The 20619-nt window shown below is 42.2% G+C and overlaps 1 protein-coding gene across 3 annotated transcripts in view; it reads left to right on the forward strand.

Moving 5' to 3' along the window:
• The window catches only part of LOC138747530 (collagen alpha-1(XV) chain-like), a 108991-nt gene that overhangs the window by 86748 nt on the left and 1624 nt on the right, over positions 1–20619 (forward strand). For all 3 annotated transcript variants that reach the window (XM_069906822.1, XM_069906821.1, XM_069906820.1), the window contains 7 exons: positions 2665–2710; positions 6190–6239; positions 7132–7260; positions 10375–10422; positions 13640–13702; positions 16391–16588; positions 20436–20551. In XM_069906822.1, coding sequence (XP_069762923.1) covers positions 2665–2710; positions 6190–6239; positions 7132–7260; positions 10375–10422; positions 13640–13702; positions 16391–16588; positions 20436–20551 — 650 coding nt within the window. The remainder of the gene's footprint in view (positions 1–2664; positions 2711–6189; positions 6240–7131; positions 7261–10374; positions 10423–13639; positions 13703–16390; positions 16589–20435; positions 20552–20619) is intronic.

A 20619-nucleotide genomic window follows, 5' to 3' on the forward strand; every position in this document is an offset into this window, starting at 1 on the left:
TTCCAGACTCTTTTGTGTAGTCTTCCAAAGGCGCTATTTGCCTTGGCGAGTCTGTTGTCTATCTCGTTGTCGATCCTTGCATCCGATGAAATGGTGCAGCCGAGATAGGTAAACTGGTTGACCGTTTTGAGTTTTGTGTGCCCGATGGAGATGTGAGGGGGCTGGTAGTCATGGTGGGGAGCTGGCTGATGGAGGACCTCAGTTTTCTTCAGGCTGACTTCCAGGCCAAACATTTTGGCAGTTTCCACAAAACAGGACGTCAAGCGCTGAAGAGCTGGCTCTGAATGGGCAACTAAAGCGGCATCGTCTGCAAAGAGTATTGTTAACTTGTAATAAGTGGGAATTTAGGGTATATGCACAATGTACAATATACATGACAATAAACTTATTAACATGGTCATTCTGCTCTCACCCCATCTCTTCCCCTCTCCCCACAGCTCACCAAGGAGAGCAAAATTAGAGTTGCCGTGGACCTGATAGGGAGAGAAGATGAGGCATATCAATCAGAATCAGAATTTATTATCATGAACAATAACAAAATCCTTTCACAATCCTGAAGTCCCTTTTGATGCTGGAGTGCGTTTGAAGGGCGGTCCGCCTTATGCAGACAATGAAGTTCCAAAACCCAGTAAATAAATTAAAGTGAATACCATTGAACTAAACAATGGATGGAGGTTGCAAAGACGTCTGATTTTAGTGTTTATCATTGCATTCTATTTCAGCACAAGGTTTCAAAGATTCAGGCAATCGGACTCCAGATTTTATTGCTCATAACTTGTGTGCATTTTAACTATGCATCAGTTTTGTTTTGGTGAAACACAACATAGAACAAAACCACCCACGTGTCTGTGCCAACATGATGAACAAAACTCTTCTGATTGCACTTGATAGATATACCTTTGCTCCCTTCGTATTCATGTGTTTATCTCGAAGCCTTTTAAATGCTACCATTGTATCTGATTCCACCACAACTCCTGGCAGTCCGTTCTAGGCAATACTCTTGTGTAAAGTACTTCTCTCGCACATCTCCCTTAAACTTCCTCCCCCTCACCTTAAACGCATGCCCTCCTGTCAGCGACACTTTTACCCTGGGGAAAAGTTTCTCACTGTCCACCTGATCAATAGAAACCTTTGTCAGGTTTCCCCTCAGCCTCCTCTGCTCCAAAAAAAAACCCAACCCTAGTTAGTCCAATCTCTCCACATAACTCATATCCTCTGAGCAAGGCAATATCCTGATAAACCTCTTCTGCACCCTTTTCAAAGCCTCCACATCCTTCATGTAATGGGGTGACCAGAGCTGACGTAGTATTTTAAGTGTGTCTTAAATAATGTTTTAATTTGCTTTGGACACCACACTCAGCACCGACAAATGGATTGTTCTGTGATCTATGTTGTATTGTCAGCATTGTTCAGAATCAGAATCCGAATTCATTGCCACAAACATGAGTCATAAAATTTGTTGTTTGTCGGCAGCCTTAAAAGTGCAAGATTGCCTCATTAAAAAAAATAAATAAATTAGTGCGAAAGAAAAATGAGTTAGTGTCTGTGGTTCACTGTTCTCAGAAATTTGATGGCGGAGGGGAAGAAGCTGTCCTTGTGCTGCTGAGCGTTTGTCTTCAGTCTCCTGTACCTCCTTCCTGATGGTAGCAATGAGAAGAGGGCATGGCCTGAGTGATGAGGGTCCTTGAGTATCGAGGCAGACTTCTTGAGACACCACACCTCTTGAAGATGTCCTTGATGGAGTGAAGATTGATGCCCATGATGGCACTGGCTGAGTTCACAACTCTCTGTAGTCATTTCCTGTCCTATGCATTGGACCAGACACTGATGCAACCAGTCAGAATGCTCTCCAGGGTACACCTGTCGAAGTTTGAAAGTCTTTAGTCTTTGGTGACATACCAAATGTCCTCAAACACCACACAACGTATAGCCACTGGTGAGCGAGCCTTCTTCGTGATTGCATCGACTTGGAGGCCCCAGGATAGATCTTCAGAGATGTGCGCATTATTGGCAACAGTCAACACAATTTCATTACTTTTGCACTCATTGACCCGACCAATGAAGGCAAGTATACCACAAACTTCTTGATCACCCAATCTACTCGCATGGCCATTTTCAAAGCGCTCTGGACCTGAACCCCCCCCAGACCCCTCTGCTTTTAAGTCACACCATTAACTCTGCCATCAACATGCTTAGCCTTGACTCAGAGAATTAAATATCTGAGCACCCTTCCAGCCTATTACTGAATCTCATACTTCAATACAGATTTAAAATGGGCTGCATTATTGGAGGAAGATATTTTTCTGCCTCTTCAGGTGGATATTATTGATAACTTCTCCAGAGGGATTTATCCCTGTGTCCTGGACAACATACTTTCTCTCTAAGTATTCTGCTGTGCAATCAATACTCTGTGCATTGAATTCATGTTTTGCACAGACTTCTTCATCAAATATTTCAAGATGAAAATGTGAACTGGAGGCTCTGTTCTCTCTCTTCTTTTGAGATATTATTTCTGACTCAATGCATGGAACTAGATAGGAACATAGGCTCCAAACCTTCAGCACAGGAGGATAGACTGCATGGAACTTTCTTTCTCATGGTATATGTTTCACTGTCAGGCATCATTGATTCACCTTTAATGATCTGATGTGTTTCTTCCACCAGGTGAATCACGAACAGCACAACAGCCCTCTGAACATTAGGAGCCCAGGTACTTCTACCTGTTGCTGGAATATTTCACAACCAAAATCAGAAATATATTAAGATTATATTCATGTATTTTATCCCCAATAATTTTGCCATATTTTAACTCACAATGTTCCCAAGTTAAATTTAGTGCCTTCAATAACCAGACTCTTTCCAATATGCTGCCATTTGAGATGGGTCCCTGCATATCTAAGTGAAGTTACATCCATGAAGACAGTGATTGAACCAGTAATGAGTTAGTTTTAAAGAAATAGTCTTGCTCTTTTTTGAGATTAAAATACATTTGGTTTGGCCCATAAGTTTGCAGATGATGCCACAATTGGTGATATATTGGATAGTGAAGAAGGGTTATTTAAGTCACAATAGGATCCAGATCAACTAGGAAAGTGGACCAAGGATCTGCAGATGGAATTTAACTTGGACAAGGGCAAAGAGTTTCAGTTTGGGAGGTTAAACCAGGGCAGAGCCATGGAAAGTGTTGTAGGACAGAGAGACCTCAGGATATAGGTATGCTGTTCCCTGACATTTGTAACACTGGGAGATAGAGTAGCACAGAGACGAATGGCATGTTTGCCTTCATCACTATGGCATTGAGTACAAGAGTTGGGACATCATGAAATTGAATTGTGTGTCTGCTGTAGAGGGTACAGAAAAGACTCATGAGGATGTTACCATGACTAAAGGGCTTAAGTTATAAAGAGAGACTGGATAGGCTGGAGCAAATGACCCTGGACCATAGGTCATTGAGGGGTGAACGTAGAGAATTAGAAAATCACGAGGGGCATAGATAAGATAGTCATAATCTTTTTTCCAGGGTAGGGGAATCTAAGGCAAGAGGGGAAGGATTTAAAGGGGACCAGAGGTGCCATTTTTCTCACACAGAGCGTAGTGAGTATATGGAACAAGTTATCAAGGAAGTAGTTGAGTTAGAAGCAGTACACTAAGGTGGACTGATACCAACTATCCCTCTAGATGTCATTAGGCCTCTGAATGTGCAGTGGATCTGTGAACATTGTGAAGATTGAGTTGTTGTTGGGCTCCTGCTTCTCAGGAATGCTCACAGTATTCACTGAACCTGACTTATTCCTCAGCACTTGGTCCATGGCCTTCGATGCCTGAGTAAATCATGCCCGTTGAGATGCTGTGAGAGTATGTACCTCTACTGCCTTGTACAAGTTCCCAACCATCCTTTAGGTAAAAAAATCATTTTCAAATCCTTCTACATACCATATATACTTGTGTAATTGTCAATATCGTGTAAAGGTTGACCCCCTCCATTTTTTACCCTAAAAATTGGGTGTTTTTGTGTGACTCATGTAAAAGTCACCCCCCCCGCCCTATCTTTGGCCCCGACCGCCTGCCCATTTGAGGTCCCAATGCCCCGATTGCAAACCCTCACTGTGGCCCCCATCCATCCAAGCTCCCAATGTCCCGACCGTGGACTTACCATATCTGAGCCATCCGAGCTCCTGATGTCTTAAACGACTGAGGTCAAACATTTGACAAGTATAAAACTTGACCACCCCCCCCCCCCACCCCACACCACTTTTGGCCCAAAAAAGTGGTCCAAAAAAATTCAACGATAACACTAATATATATGGTAACCCTAAATCAAAGCCCACTTGTTCTACATAGCTCTCCTCTGTATTAGGAAACTCTCTCTGAGGGCAAGTAGTTCCTTATCCTTATTCACCATCTTATCTACCTGTGCTGTGAACTCTAGGGATCCTTGCCTTGTACCCTAATGTCAGCCTGTTGCTCAATATTCCAACAGACCCTGCTATTTAAATGTACTTGTGATATTAGTCTTCCCAACCTTGCACTTATCAAAATCAAAATTTTCTGCCACTGTTTTGCCCTTCAATATTTGGAGGCAGCCTAAGACAATCCTTTTATCCTTCCACACGGATTCAACCCCTGGGATGAATAATTTTTAAATTCTAATAGGAGCCACCACAAAGTCATTTTGACCAGCAGTGCAAAGTTCTCTTTCATGCTATTTGCATAGTTGGCAAGCATCTTTCTGAAGATACTCAGAATTTTGTTCATAATTTAAATATTGTGATAAAAATTCTTTCTTTGGCTTGGCTTCGCGGACGAAGATTTATGGAGGGGGTAAAAAGTCCACGTCAGCTGCAGGCTCGTTTGTGGCTGACCAGTCCGATGCGGGACAGGCAGACACGATTGCAGCGGTTGCAAGGGAAAATTGGTTGGTTGGGGTTGGGTGTTGGGTTTTTCCTCCTTTGCATTTTGTCAGTGAGGTGGGCTCTGCGGTCTTCTTCAAAGGAGGCTGCTGCCCGCCAAACTGTGAGGCGCCAAGATGCACGGTTTGAGGCGTTATCAGCCCACTGGCGGTGGTCAATGTGGCAGGCACCAAGAGATTTCTTTAGGCAGTCCTTGTACCTTTTCTTTGGTGCACCTCTGTCACGGTGGCCAGTGGAGAGCTCGCCATATAATACGATCTTGGGAAGGCGATGGTCCTCCATTCTGGAGACGTGACCCATCCAGCGCAGCTGGATCTTCAGCAGCGTGGACTCGATGCTGTCGACCTCTGCCATCTCGAGTACCTCGACGTTAGGGGTGTGAGCGCTCCAATGGATGTTGAGGATGGAGCGGAGACAACGCTGGTGGAAGCGTTCTAGGAGCCGTAGGTGGTGCCGGTAGAGGACCCATGATTCGGAGCCGAACAGGAGTGTGGGTATGACAACGGCTCTGTATACGCTTATCTTTGTGAGGTTTTTCAGTTGGTTGTTTTTCCAGACTCTTTTGTGTAGTCTTCCAAAGGCGCTATTTGCCTTGGCGAGTCTGTTGTCTATCTCATTGTCGATCCTTGCAAGGATCAGGTGATAAAAATAGTACTTCATAAAATATCAACTTTTGATGTCTTCTCAAACAATGGATGTGGTAAGTGACTTGGGTGTTAACTTAATGTGTGATGATTCTCAGAGAGAAATTAGTGGTTCTCAACCTTTCCACTCACATCCCACTTTAAATAATCCGTATGCCATAGATGCTCTGTGATTAGTAAGGGATTGGTTAAGGATGTATGTGGGTGGAAAGGGAAGGTTGAGAACCACTGCTCTAGACCCAATTGTTACAGAAATATTTTGCTTGAGAACAATTGTCATTGGCCCATTTCCTTTGGAGTCATGAAACTGTGCACATAACGAGTCAATTAGGTTCGATTAAAACAGGGGTTTTCAAACTTTATCATTCCACCCACATACCACCTTAAGCAACCCCTTACTAATCACAGAGCACCTCTGGCATAAGGAATACTTAAAGAGGGATGTGAGTAGAAAGAAAAAGGTTGAGAACCACTGTAAGATTCCATGAGAAAAGAATAACAGTAAAATAATACCCAATGAAATTTTATACTGGAATAATAATCAAACTTTTCAAGAATGGTATCTTAATTGAACTGATTGCAACAATGTTTTTTTAATCCCAGGCATAATTAGACGCTAGTGTGTTTCTTTATAGATTGCCAAGTTTCCAATGTCAATGAGAATTCATTTGGAGGCAACCTAAAGGTAAGCCAGCAAGAATGGTCAACTGCACTACACAGTTTCAAATAAAAATAAATTCTGCCACATTATTGTGATCACAAAGGCAAAATCCATCAAGCATGAGCTTTTTGTTTGTTGGAAGAATGCAACAAGAACTCCAAGGCCTGTCCACTTATGTAATTGCCTATAAACAGGTTTTAAATTTGTTACTGCAAATGTGGAATTCTGCAAAACAAGAACTGAGTAAATGTAACAACGATGAAAAACCAATTTGTATGTCATTAGTAAGGCCAGTGCTTACTGTCCTTGTCTCATTGTCTTGAGGAGACGATGATGATGTTGGTTGGGGGGGAGGGGGTGGGAAGTGCAGGAGTAAAGATCCAGCTGCAATGAAAAAAATTATATTGATTTCAAAGTCAGGCTGTGTGTGATCTGGGAGAAAGCATCCACAACCAGATAAGTGGAGATTATCCCACTTGTGGCCTCTGGACAGTGGGAAGGCTTTGGAGACTCAAATGAAATGTGATCACCTCCTGAGTTTGTTACCTGAAACTTTCAGTTCTGGTGGAAGTTTGGCAAACCCTGCCTGATGTGCAGATGTGATAGAGAGTGGACGCTGTCCAAAATCAGGCAGAACTAATGTCGTCACTCATCACCACATGCGTTCATTGTGAAATCTCATCCTTGAGTGATGAAAATTTGGCCAAGCTCTTGGGAAACGTGGGCCAATCACAGAACTGGTGATAACCAGGAGCCAACACTTTCAGGAAATGAGTGGGAGAGAGGATATTGCCAGGAAAAGAGAGTTCCACCATTCCACTACAAAGCCTGCTTCTTTTCCTCGTGTTAGTGCAAAATATTACACTCAGAATCATTCCATTATATTGACAGCTCTAATGTATTCGTATTGTAACAGAGCCATGTATTTAAGAATGTTGAACTCATGCTAAAGTCGACTACCCTGATACCAGAGGGCTCCCTGGTCTACGTAATAGAAGGAAGCAAAGTCTTCATTCGATTGCTTAATGGTTGGAGCAAACTTTGCGTGAGTACCTGTTTCTTCACAGGATCTAGGACACAATTGTCGTAGCGGTTAGTGCAACTCCTTTACAGAGCCAGCAATCAGGACTGGGGCTCGAATCCCGTGCTCTCTGTAAGGAGTGTGCACCTTCTCCCTGTGTCTGTATGGGTTTCCCCAAGGGCTCAGGTTTTCTCCCACTGTTCGAAACATACCAGAGGTTTAGGTTAATTGGGTATGAATTGGGTGGCACGGAATCGTGGCAGTATGTCTAAATTCTTTTAATTTTTAATTTTTTTAATTAAAAAAATTAAAATTTACATTTAATTAAAAAATTAATTTAAAAGATATTTAAACTAGAAAATCTATAAATCTACATGATCTCAAAATCTATGAGGTCAAGGCCAGATCACCAATATATAAAAGTGCTGGAGAAACTCAACTAATTCCCGATGAAGGTCTCAGGCCAGAAATATTGACTGCCTTTTACTATGTGACTTGTTGAGTTTCTCCAGCACTTTTATCTACTTCACAAAAAAAGAAATTTGCAAACTTGCGGCACAGTTAGCGTAGCAGTTAGCACAACACTGCTATAGCGTCACCCATGGTTCGAATCCCGCGCTGTCTGTAAGGAGTTTGCACGTTCTTCCCGTGTCTGCATGGGTTTTCCCTGGGGGCTGCGGTTTCCTCCCACTGTTTGAAACTTATCATGGGTTGTAGGTTAATGGGATGTAAATTTGATAAGACTCATGGGCTGAAATGGCCTGTTATTGTGATGCATGTCTAAATTTTAAAATTTTAATTTGCATAGCACCTTCTGGATTTTAACAATAACAGATCAATCATTTTACTGTTAATAAAGAACTTGCAAAACATTGAGGGAGGATTTTATAAAAGAATTACCGTATGTGCCATTGTTCAGGACAACTCTGTATCGGACGACCCCCAGAATTTCTACTGAAAATGTTGGTTTTGAGCGATACCCTTTTTATAAGATGACCCCAAATCTGGCAATTACCGCAGTGGATGCAATTAAAAGAAAATCACAATATTTTAATAACAAATGATCATTTAAATGTTCAAATTTTATTTGCATATTTTAAAATAAACCACTGTTGGTTCGTGTAACAGGCTATTTAAAGCCTGTGCAGACCCGACAGCATTGGGACCGGTAGATGGACCCTGCGGGGGAGTGCTAAGACTTTGAAAATAATTAACGGGCATGCGTGATATTGTATCGGAGTCAGCAGGAAGATGGCAACGGTGTTGAAACTTCGTAGTCAAGGTTCAGATTTTATAACCGGTATATAGGACGACCCGATTTTAAGGTGAAAATGTTAAGTTTCAGATCATCCTATACAATGGCATATACAGTAAAATTATTAAACTCCATGATACCACATTATATCCTTATGATTTAATGAATAGCACAATTCAACAGATGCCAGCTGAGAATGTGAACCAGGGGCTGTGAGCTCATTCGTCCCTGGGGCCTCATTTCTGTGAGGGGTGTCTGACAAAGTGGCGACTCTCTGTCTTCCTTACAGTAGACAAAGTTAAAGAATTTCATGATGGTCCCATTCTAAAATGTAGTATTACATATTGAATAATGGAACCTTTATCCTTTACCCCTTCCTACTGCCAAAGGAACAACTGCCAACAATTAAATTCAGGGAGGTACAAGAGGATGAGAGCAGAGGGTGGAGGATGCATTATTTTCCAGTGGGAAAGTATAGATCAATTCATTTCTTATTCTCTGGTTTTGTTTTTGATCTTGAACAGCCATTCTTAACGGGGATCCTATGGCCACTTGTGGGGGGGGGGGGGGGGGCGTCACAGCACATTTAAATTAAGGCTTTGTTTTCTTTTCACCTCATAGAACATAAATATTTTTAAATGTTTTTCTGTAGTCGGTAGGAGAGAAGTACAGAAGAAATCAACTAAACTTGACTGCTTCACAGGGAAGGGGACCATAAACTTTGAGCAGAGTCCTAAGGGGGCCGTGGCCAAAACAAATGCTGAGAATGGCTGACCTAGAACATAACTGGGACACTGGTGGCTTCAAAGACTAAACTATAAAAGAAAATTCTACAATAAATCTTGATCACTCTGGCATATCTTCACATAAAGGGTAGGTGTGCAAGAACTGACAAGTTAAAGGCCATCATTGCTAAAAGGCTATCACTATTTGCCTCATTCATAGATGTAGGAGGAAGAAACGACATTTTTGATTATAAAATATTTCAATAACTTCAAATGCCTCACACCTTGGGTTTGACCCTGGCCCTGGGTGCTGTCTGTGTAGAGTTTGCATGTTCACAAGATCACAAGATATAAGAGCAGAAGTAGGCCCACTGGCCCATTGGCCCATCGAGCCTGCTCCTCTATTCCAATCATGAGCTGATCCATCCTCCGACTCAGCCTCACTCTCCGGCTTCCTCCCCATAACCCTTGATGCCCTGACTAGGGCTTAAATACACCCAGCGACCTTCGCTTCCACAGTCGCCTGTGACCACAAGTTCCACAGACTCACGACCCTCTGACTGAAGAAAAATTTCCACATCTCTGTTTTAAATTGACGCCTTTTTATCCTGAAGTTATACCCTCTCGTCCTGGACCTCCACCCACCCCCCACCCCCCACCCCCGACCATGGGAAACAACCTTGGCACATCTACTCTGTCCAGCCCTTTCAGCATTCGAAATGCCCCTCGTCCTTCTGAACTCCAACGACTACTGTCCATGTTCTCCTCATGACTGCATCGGTTTCCTCCAGGTGTTCCACTTGCTAAAGTCAAGGTGGTGGATTACTGGTCACTGTAAATTACTGTTTAGTTTTGGTAAACTACAAGAAGAATCAAAGGCAAGTTGACAGACGTGTGAGAGAGGATGATGGAAATAAAAAAAGGAGCGTGGGATTAATAGGATAATTAGCAGAGAGTCCTATGGACTAAATTGGCCAAAGAGCCTCTTTCTGTGTCATAATAAGTAAGCAAGCTTAGAACTTGTTGAATTAATTGTGATCTCATGTTATAACAACTGCAGTCGTAATGACTTGTAACCATGCAGTAAAAAGAAATCTGCAAAGTCCTGTCACCATTTTTAAATGTATTTCTTTTATATGTTGCTGCTCTCCTTGATAGCTCGAAGACTTTGTCCCTGGTATTGCATCTGATGATCCTGCAGTATCAGTAAGTATACCACTCTCCAGTAATGAATAGCACTGATCTTTCTATTACTGCCTAGAATCAGCTGACTTTTAATCAACAAATAAGTCATGTGGAATATTTTCCACAAGCAATATATAACACAGCGTCAGCTCATTTTACTTCTTTCCCATGTGTGTCATAGTAAAATCTAGAGGGCTGCAGTCAACCCAATCTAAACATAGAACATCGAACAATACAGCACAGTACACGCCCTTCAGCCCTTGATGTTGTGCTGACCCATATATCCCCTATTTTTCTTCCATCCATGTGTCTGTCTGAGACAACTTCCACCATCATCCCTGGTGAGGCATTCCAGGCCCCCACCACTCTGTGTAAAAAAAATAACTTACCCATGACGTCTCCCCTAAACTTCCCTCCCTTAACTTTGTAGATATGTCCTCTGATCCTGCCCTAGGAAACAGGTGCTGACTGTCCACCCTATCAAGTCTCCTCTCATCCTTCTATGCTCCAGTGAAAAGTCCCAGCTCTGCTAACCTTGCCTTGTTTCCCAATCCAGGCAACACCCTGGTGAATCTCCTCTGCACCCTCTCCATAGCTTCCACATCCTTCCTATAATGAGGTGACCAGAACTGAACAAAATACTCTAAGTGTGGTCTCACTATAGATTTGTAGAATTGTAACATGACCTCTCCACTCCTGAATTCAATCCCTTTATGAATGAATCCCAGCATCCCATAGGCCTTCTTAATTATCCTATTAACCTGTGCGGCGACTTTGAGAGATGTATGGATTTGGACCCCAATGCCCTTCTGTTCATCCACACTCTTAAATAACCGACCATTAACCCTGTACTCAGCCTTCTGGCTTGTCCTTCCAAAATGCATCACCTCACACTTATCCAGACTGAAATCCATCTGCCACTTTTCTGCTCAACTCTGTATCCTATCTATATCTTTTTTTTTAAATGTTATTTAAGAATTTTACAAAATAAAAGAAAATACCAAATACAAATACAAATATATAAAAAGAAGGAAAAGCATAAAAAATAATACTGATAATGATAAGAAACCCCCCCCCCCCACTCCCTCCCTCCCTCTACTAACTACTACATCTTAACTCCCTCCTTCACCCCTCGGAGCCTTAAAAATATACATTTAGAATTAATTAATCAGCGTGCCAACTCTTTACTTAACTCTTACTTAAGATCAATACTCATACAATCCAAATATAAACTCCATATTTTAATAAAGAAAGAATAATTATTTTGCAAATTGTAAGTTATTTTTTCCAAATATAAACACAATTGCAATTCATTATGCCATTTTTGTATATTCAATTCCACATCATTTTTCCAAGTTATCGCTATGCATTTTCTTGCAACCCCTAAACTTAATCCTATCTATATCTTGTTGTAACCTTCGACAACCTTCAGCTCCATCCATAACTCCTCCAATCTTCGCGTCATCTGCAAAACTCTTTCATTCCTTTAACACCGATTTATGATTTTAGTAACCCTCTGGGATTTTCACAGGTAGATTGGAATATGGTGCCATCTCTGGAAGCAAATCTTCCTTTCTTTTACAAATTATCTGCTCCAGTGGAACATTTAAATGGCTACAAAGCATAATGGGTTTGAGGTGACAATTTCCAAACGTGGTGTCCAAGGAAGGTTTGAATGACAAAGTGATTGTTGTGGATGATGGGATGGCAGCAATGGGGAAGGTAGTTGTGGGGCTCTGTGTGTTTCTTTTTGATTTGTACCCTTGAACAAAGATGGAGATCTTTGTCCAGGTTTACGACTTCTGGCCTCAGAGAATATGAGACCAGACAAGACTATTTAACCTTCCACACGGTAACTTCGCTTTTAAATGAAGTCTGGAAAAACAAATGGGATTCACAATGTCCCAAAAGGTTTGTGACCGGTCTTTAATGTTTAATGATGCTCATGAAAAACTCGAACCCAGCCATTCTCAACAAGGGCCTTATGCCCCCTCCCCCCACCCCACCCCCCCCCCCCACCCCCCCACAACCCACTGCAGGTCACAGCATATATTTAAGTAAAAGCCTTGTTTTCACCTCAAATAACATAAATATTTTTAATGTTTTTTATGTAGTCAGTAGGAGAGAAGTGCAGAAGAAACCAAAACTTGACTGCTTCACAGGGACGGGGGCCCTTAAACATTGAGCAGAGTCCTAAGGGGGCCATAGTCGAAAAAAGGGTTGAGAACGGCTGCTCTGAAGCGATAGTGAAAACTCATTCTTCAGTGTTAGCATATCAGGAAACACATCTCAACTTGAAGCTCAATCCACGATATGAAGGAGTTATCACAGTAATACATCCCACAGCTGCATTTTATATATTTAAACGTGAGCATAAAGAACGTAGCAGTTAGCGCAACAGCGACACAGGTTCAAATGTGCCGCAGTCTGTAAGGAGATTATATGTTCTGCCCGTGTCTGCATGGGTTTCTTTTGGGTGCTCCGGTTTCCTCCAACCCTTCAAAACATATGGGTAAATGGTTATGGGTAAATTGGGTGTAAATGGGCAGCACAAGCTCGTGGGCCAGGAAGGCCTGTTACCGTGCTGCGTGTTTAAATAAATAAATAAACAGTGCTGCGATGAGATGCTCTTATTTTAGTGATTCTTAACAGGGGCAATCTACGGTATCTCTGGGGACCTCAGCAGATTTCAGTAAAAACATTTTCTTTTTACCACGTATATATTTTTTATGAAGCTGGTGAGAGAAAAGAATGGAAGAATCGAAAACTTGGCAGCTTCACAGGGAAATTTTAAGCAGAGAATGGCCAGTCTAGTTAATTGTTACATTGTGTTAAAGTCCCACTAGTTAGTTAGCTTCTTTAGTCAGTTCAACCTGACAACACTGAGGACATTTTATTCTACTACCCTGAGGTCCATTTTATTCCACTACCCTGAGGACACTTTATTCTCCTTCCCTGAGGACTATTTTATTCTCCAACTGTTATTTTTCAGAGTAGATTTTGTAAATAAGTTTTCACTGATTTAACATGTTTTGTAATTGCACTCACCTTCTGTGTCATGGTGACGTAACCTTTTCTCCACATTCATTATTCTACTTTACATAACTGTGACTATTTTGCAATCATTCTGAAAAGTTTTGAACAAGCAGCCTGGGTGGCGGTTGTGCAGAAAAAGCCTGGTTCCGTATCTTCAACAGGAGTCCTACTCAGTCACACACATTTTTGTTTCTTTTAACAGATTAAAATGGACGATATCTCCCCCAGTAAAGTGCCCAGAAACATTATCCACCAAGGACCAGTGGTAAGTGTGGTTCCCTCAGCTGAGTTAAAGAATGTTGTAAATGTCCTAAAATCCAGACTGCTCAGAGATTGGGTCGGTCCAGATTTTCTGATTTTCTAGATTCTTGGGCAGAACATTTAAAATTAAAATTTAAGGAGAATAAACAGGTGCATTTTGATAGTTTATTAACAAAACATTTTTTCATATAAAATGCAAAGAACAAAAAAAATACTTTTTCTTATGTCTCTGTGACTTCCGCCTGGTCGCTTGTTGTCGCTGTGCATCTGTGACGCTTATGCACACATGCATGCACGCAAAATTTGTGTTTTCGAGAAGTCTTGATTCTCGGGTGGTCCGTATTTCTGGCATCCAGATTTTTGGCTTTTGTACTGCATTAAATTAACATGGGTAATAATAGGTGTACAAAGTAAATCTTCATGGTTGATTTGGCTTCTGATGCCACATGCGATTTTACGTGAACCTAATGAACTGATTGTTATGCAACATCTTCAGCTGCTCGTGGTGTAAGCAATCCTATTCACAGCATCTCTCATCAACTGCGTTGTTAACTCCTTTCCATTTCCAAGAATTGTGGTTAGGTTAAAGGCCAAGCTGCTTTCGCTGTTGACATATTTATTTGATTGGATATTTTTAGAAATGGATTATTAACATCTTCAGGAGAAGTGAAGGATGAGGATAGTTAAGTAGAGTAAAAACCCCTGGCATCCAGTTCTGTGGATTGGTAGATGCCAGATAAGTGAATTTTCCGGTTTCCTGTTGCATGGATTGGCAAACTAATGGTGAGGCGCACCAATTTTAAACTTCTCTTTATCTATTTATTTTCAGTGATATTTTTTGCCGGTTGCTTAAGGCTGCTGCTTGCTTGAATTCCAGATAACAGGGATTTTACTGTATATATTATCCCACTGCAGTTTAATGATCGCCACTCAAAAATGATCAAAGCCTACCCTGTTGTAGGATCATAGAGTCACAACTCACAGACACTGGCCATTTGCACACCAGCAACTGGGCTTCCATATCCATTAATACCATCTTGCAGCACTCAGCTGGCACCCAGTTATGCCATCATTCTCCTACTGGTGACATTTTACCTGCTGGAAACCCAAGACCATCATGAACGGTTGTTAATATTCTGTCCCACGTGGGCTACATAACCTAAAATCTCCATGTTTAAACCCTGTTCGGTGATGAAGCCATAACTGTAAGGCTATGTATCAAAAGTTAGGAAATAGATCAATCAAAGGGTGGCACGAGTGGCATAGTGGTTAGCGCAACGCTGCTACGGATCCAGCAAGTGGGACTAGGGTTCGAATTCTGCGCTGTCTGTAAGGAGTTTGTATGATCTCCCCATGTCTGCGTGGGTTTCTTCTGGGTGCTCTGGTTTCCTCCAACTGTTCAAAAACATACTGGGGGGTGCAGATCAATTGGCTGTAATTGGACAGCACAGGCTTGTGGGCCGAAGGGAATGTTACCATGCTGTATATCTAAATTTTTTTAAAAATAATTAAAATTCATATTTATCCATCATGGACAATGGACCAAGAGGTTTACTTCTCTCATTAATTTCCATGATGTTGTCCTCCCATACTTAGTTCTCTTTGCACAGTGGGAAGGGCAGGAACAATTCACCCTTTGCTTTAACAATGCTGGTACAAAGCGGAAAATAAAATTCTTCCAGATTCTTACACTAGCTATCGACTGACGTGGACAGAGGGGATGGCTGAGGGTAGATCTGAGCTGGCCATGAGACCAGCACAACAGGGGACTATGCCATGAGACCACCATGACTGTGGACTGTGATGTGAGAACACCACAACTGTGCTGTGAGACCATCACAACAATGGGGACTGTGCCATGAGACCACCACGACAATGGACTGTGCTGTGAGACCACAATGACAGGGGACTTTTTCCGTAAGGCCACCACAACCGTGAGACTATATTTGGATGATTAGTCACTTAGCCACAACAATCGTGAATGGAAATGTATGTGAAAAAGGGCCTAGATCCACATAAACTCCTGGGGAGTTGCTAAGATTTGGTATGGATTTCCTGAAAGAATGACTGAAATAGATTCAATTCTAACTTTCAAAACTTTGGATACACTGGAAAACAAAGTTTCTCAAAAGGCTTGCTTCCTGAAAAGAAATTGGGGAATATGATCGACAACTTCAAGCTGAACACAAAGATACTGTAATGTCAGATTTGTGTTAATCAAGTAGGAACTTTGAGAAACATTAAATTAACTTTTATGTAGCATGTTTAATTGCATCATTGCGTTCATTCAACTGACCCAAAAATGTTTTGCCACTGATTTTTATTTGAACTCAGCATCTGATGCCTCTCGTGTCAGTGTCCAACAATAGTTGGCCAACATTGATGGATTCCAGTTGCCCTGATACTGCCCTGATGGAAACATGGTTGCAATTAAAAAAACCAAACATTTGGGCAGCTGTGGGAAGAAACAATGGGGAAATAAGACAAAGCAGTGAGACGAGTAGAGACTTCATTGGCTTGATGGGATGAATGGCCACTGTTTGCACTAGATCCTCCCATCACCCAGGGGTTATCCCTGATCAAAAAGATCTTGTGATCTAACATCAGTGATTTGCACTTCATATCACAGTAGAAGCTGACCTATAAACTAAGCCTCAGTTGGATTTACATCCTACTTGTGTCCTACTTTCAGCTTCATATGGTGGCTTTGAATACTCCACTCACGGGAAAAATAGCTGGGATCCAAGGAGCCGATCTACAGTGTTTCCAACAGGCTCAGGAAGCTAGACTACAAGGAACGTTCCGTGCTTTCCTCACCTCAAGAAACCAGGACTTGATTTCCATTGTGAAGAGATCTGACAGAGCAGCAGTGCCAATAACAAACCTCAAGGCAAGTGCTGGTAACACATGAGAGATGTGGATCCACTTCGATCATGTAATATCAATTGTGATTCTATCATTGTCATTTGTACCACACTGGACCCTAGCGCCTGCATATTCCTTGCACACCTCTGCTAGATCCCTTCCCTCTTTACCACCCCCGTGGTTTTCCACTATTATCCCTTTTGACACAATTTTTCCTGTCTTCCACACTGTCACATACATTCCCTTTTGTTCTCCCTATCCTGGCAAATGGTGAGTCAGAAGCTCGGCTTTGTTTCAGGAACATTTAAAAGGTTAGCGGAATGACAGCTGATTGAAGCCTGGGATAGATACAGCCTGCAGCATTTAAAAAAGAGGGGAAGCACAAGCAGAGTGGCCAGTGTGGAATGGCCCAGTTTTGGAGTGGGGATATAGAGGCTTTGGTGAGCAGTGGCGGAGGACGTACAACAGGTAACGTCAGGTAAGGTCGTTGCATCCTTGAGGCAGCAGGAAGTGCCACACCTCCTCCCTCACCACCATCCGGAGTCGGAAACAGTTCTTCCAAGTGAGGCAACACTTCATTTGTGTATCCACGGGAGTTATCTACTTTATCTGGTGCTCTTCATGTGGCCTTCTCTACATCAGAAAGACCGGGCGCAGATTGGGAGAACATTTCGCTGAGCACCTTCGCTCGGTCTGCATCAGTGACAGAGATCTCCCAGTGGTCAAGCACTTCATTTCTGCACCCCAATCCCATGCTGACATCTGTCCATGGCCTCATTTACTATCCCACCAAGACCACTTGTAAATTGGAGGAGCAACACTTGATTTTCCACTCTGCAACCAGATGGCATTAACATTGACTTCTCTGGTTTCTGTTGGCCCACTGTCTGTTCTCCCTCCCTTCCCCAGCCCTCTGTCTTCTTTCCTCCAGCTCTCCACCCCTTCCCTCTCCATTCATAGAGCCATCCCCTGCCCCCATTTGCTTATCCACCTTTTACCTCCTGCCTGTGTGACCTTGCCCCTCCCCTCCACCATTTTGTTTGGGCACCTGCCTACATTTTATTATTCCTTGATGAAGCGCTCAAGCCCAAAATGTCGGTTATGTATCTTTATCTTTTCTATAGAAAGTACACTGATTGACCTGCTGAGTTTCTCCAGCTTTGAGTTTTTACATGGATAGGAGTAGGGATGAAGTCCTGAGAAATATGGAAAGAAGCTGAAAAGCGGGACCTCAAGGGTGGTAATCTCTGGATTGCTGCCTGTGTCACGTGCCAGTGAGGGCAGAAATAGGGAGTTGTGGCAGGTGAATGCGTGGCTGAAGAGTTGGTGCAGGGGGCAGGGGTTCAGATTTGTGAATCATTGGGATCTCTTCTGGGGAAGGTCTGTCCTGTACAAAAGGGATGGGCTGCACCTGATCTGGAAATGGACCAATATACGCGGGCAGGTTTGCTAGAGCTGTTGGAGAGAGTTTAAACTAGTTTGGCAAGGGGGTGGGAATCAGAATGTGAGGGCAGAGATTAGAGCAAAGGTGGAAAGGATGATGTGTGTTGTGAGTTGGTGAGGAAGGACAGACAGGGGAAGAAGCAGAAATGTAATCAGTTGGAGGGGTTGAAATGTGTCTATTTAAATACACTAATCCTGCATATACCCACTCCATAGGTACTGGATACCAGGGGTTTTACTGTATTAACCCTTTGGACTCCAGCCATTTTTAACTTTTCATAATATATACTCTGTGTAAACTACAGTATGAACACCAGTATGAACCAGCTGGTGGTTGGGTATAAAACCAGTCCCAGGAAACAGGGACATGGAATATGTGCACTTGTTGGTGATCCCTGAAAACAGGGGGACATGGAGTCCAAAGGGTTAAGGACAGGATTTACGAGAAGTACAGTAGGTAGTCTTCTTAGAGATAGTCAGTTTGGCATTGTGAGGAGAAGGTCATGCCTCACGAGCAAAATTAAGTTTTTTGAGGAGGTAACAAAAACATTGATAAAGGTAGGGCAATAGATATGGTCGATATAGATTTTAGTAAGGCATTTGACAAGGTCCCCATGAGAGATTTGTTGGCTGTGTTGGTTTAGAATTTCTGTGCAGAAAGTAGAGAGTAGTAGAGAGAAAGTATTCCGGCAGGAGGTCAGTGACCAGTGGAGTTCCACAGGGAACTTTTTGGGAACCCCTGCTCTTCGTGATTTGTATAAATAACCTGGACAAAGAAGTAGAGGGATGATTCAGTAAGTTTATGGATGATAAAAATGTTGGATGTGTTGTGGATGGTGTTGAATGTTGTTGTAGGTTACAACAGGATATAGACAGGATGCAGAGTTGGGCGGAAAAGTGGCAGATGGAGTTCAATCCAGATAAGTGTGATGTGATGCATTTTGGAAGGACAAACTTAAAGGTCGGTTACTTAACAGTGTGAAACAACAGAGGGACGTTGGGGTCCAAATCAATACTTCTCAAGGTTGTCGTGCAGGTTGATAGGATAGTTTAGAAGGTCTATGGTATACTGGGCTTCATTAGTCAGGGAATTGAGTTCAGGAGTCATGAAGTAATGTTGCAGCTCTATGAATCTCTGGTGAGACCACACTTAGAGTATTGTGTTCAGTTCTGTTCATCTCATTATAGGAAGGATGTAGAAGCTATGGAGAGGGTGCAGAGGAGATTTACCAGGATGTTGCCTGGATTGGAAAACATGGCATATGAGGCAAGAATTTTGCAGAGCCGGGGCTTTTCTCTCTGGAGCAAAGAAGGATGAGAGGTGACCTAATAGGGATCTACAAGAGCCTGAGAGGCATAGATAGGGTAGACAGTCAGCGCTTATTTCTCAGGACAGGAGTAGCAAACACCAGAGGACATCTGTACAAATTGAAGGAAAGAAAGTTTAGGAGAGACATTAGGGGTAGGTTTTTTTTACACAGAGAGCTTGAAGGTGCCTGGAATCCCTTGTCCCAGGGGTGGTGGTGGAGGCTGGAACAATAAGAGCATTTAAGAAACTCTTAGACAGGCACATGGACGAAAGAAAAATAAAGGGTTAGGAGGTAGGAAGGGTTTTGCTTTTCGGGGGCGGTAGGTGTATATAAGTTGGCACAACATCGTGGGCTGAAGGGCCTGTACTGTGCTGTAATGTTTGATGTTGAGTCTCCCTCAGACCTTAACACTTGCGAGGGTGGATGTTTATTTCACCAATCACACAATATTGTGGTGTCTGCATATTAAGCTCCATTTCTCAAATTCGTTTCTGTTTACTCCAATTAAACTAAATGCCAGAGGTCAGAGACTCGAGTGCATTGCACCGATGTGGCTTGTTCAGTCAAGTTACCAAAAATACTCTGCACTACTCAACCTCAAACATTTTCTAATTCTGATAAAAGGTCATCACATTGAAATGTTAGTTTATTCTTCACAGATGTGCCCTGACTTCCTGAGTATTCCCAGTATTTTCTATGCTCCAGAACTACTATTTGAAAATGGTCCCACAAGGCATAAATTTTGCACAAATCCAATGCCATGTTTCCTTTTGACTCCGCTGTAGATTGGGAATAAATAACTGAACAGCATAATAATTGCATGTGAGGATCTGAATGAAATCTGCTCAACATTATGCTTATTATTTCAGAATATTCCCTAGAGATGTTAACTTTCAAAATTATGGTTTGCTCTGATATTTGACCATATATTACACACCCACTGTCTGAGTTTAATAACATAGAAGTTTAGTCGTTCCATAATTATAGGTTTTTTTTTCCTGTCTTCAAGTTGTTTATTTCTCCTTTGTGTTCTCTTCATTTATCTTCCTCCAAAACCATCATTCTTATTTATCCCCCAAAAGTTGTAAAATCAAATTGTAAGCATATCTTTTCTTACAGGGTGAAATTCTTTTTTACAATTGGAATAGTCTGTTCAGGGGCTCTGGAGCAGCTTTCAACACTAAAGTGCCTATTTATTCATTCAGAGGACAGGATGTCATGGCTGACGCTTCATGGTGAGTATCAAATGCTTCAGCTTCTTCCATCATGGCTGCGGTGTGCACCTCATCTCCTTTGCACCTTC

Source organism: Narcine bancroftii, chromosome 12, assembly GCF_036971445.1.
Source record: "Narcine bancroftii isolate sNarBan1 chromosome 12, sNarBan1.hap1, whole genome shotgun sequence".
NCBI classification, from domain to species: domain Eukaryota; kingdom Metazoa; phylum Chordata; class Chondrichthyes; order Torpediniformes; family Narcinidae; genus Narcine; species Narcine bancroftii.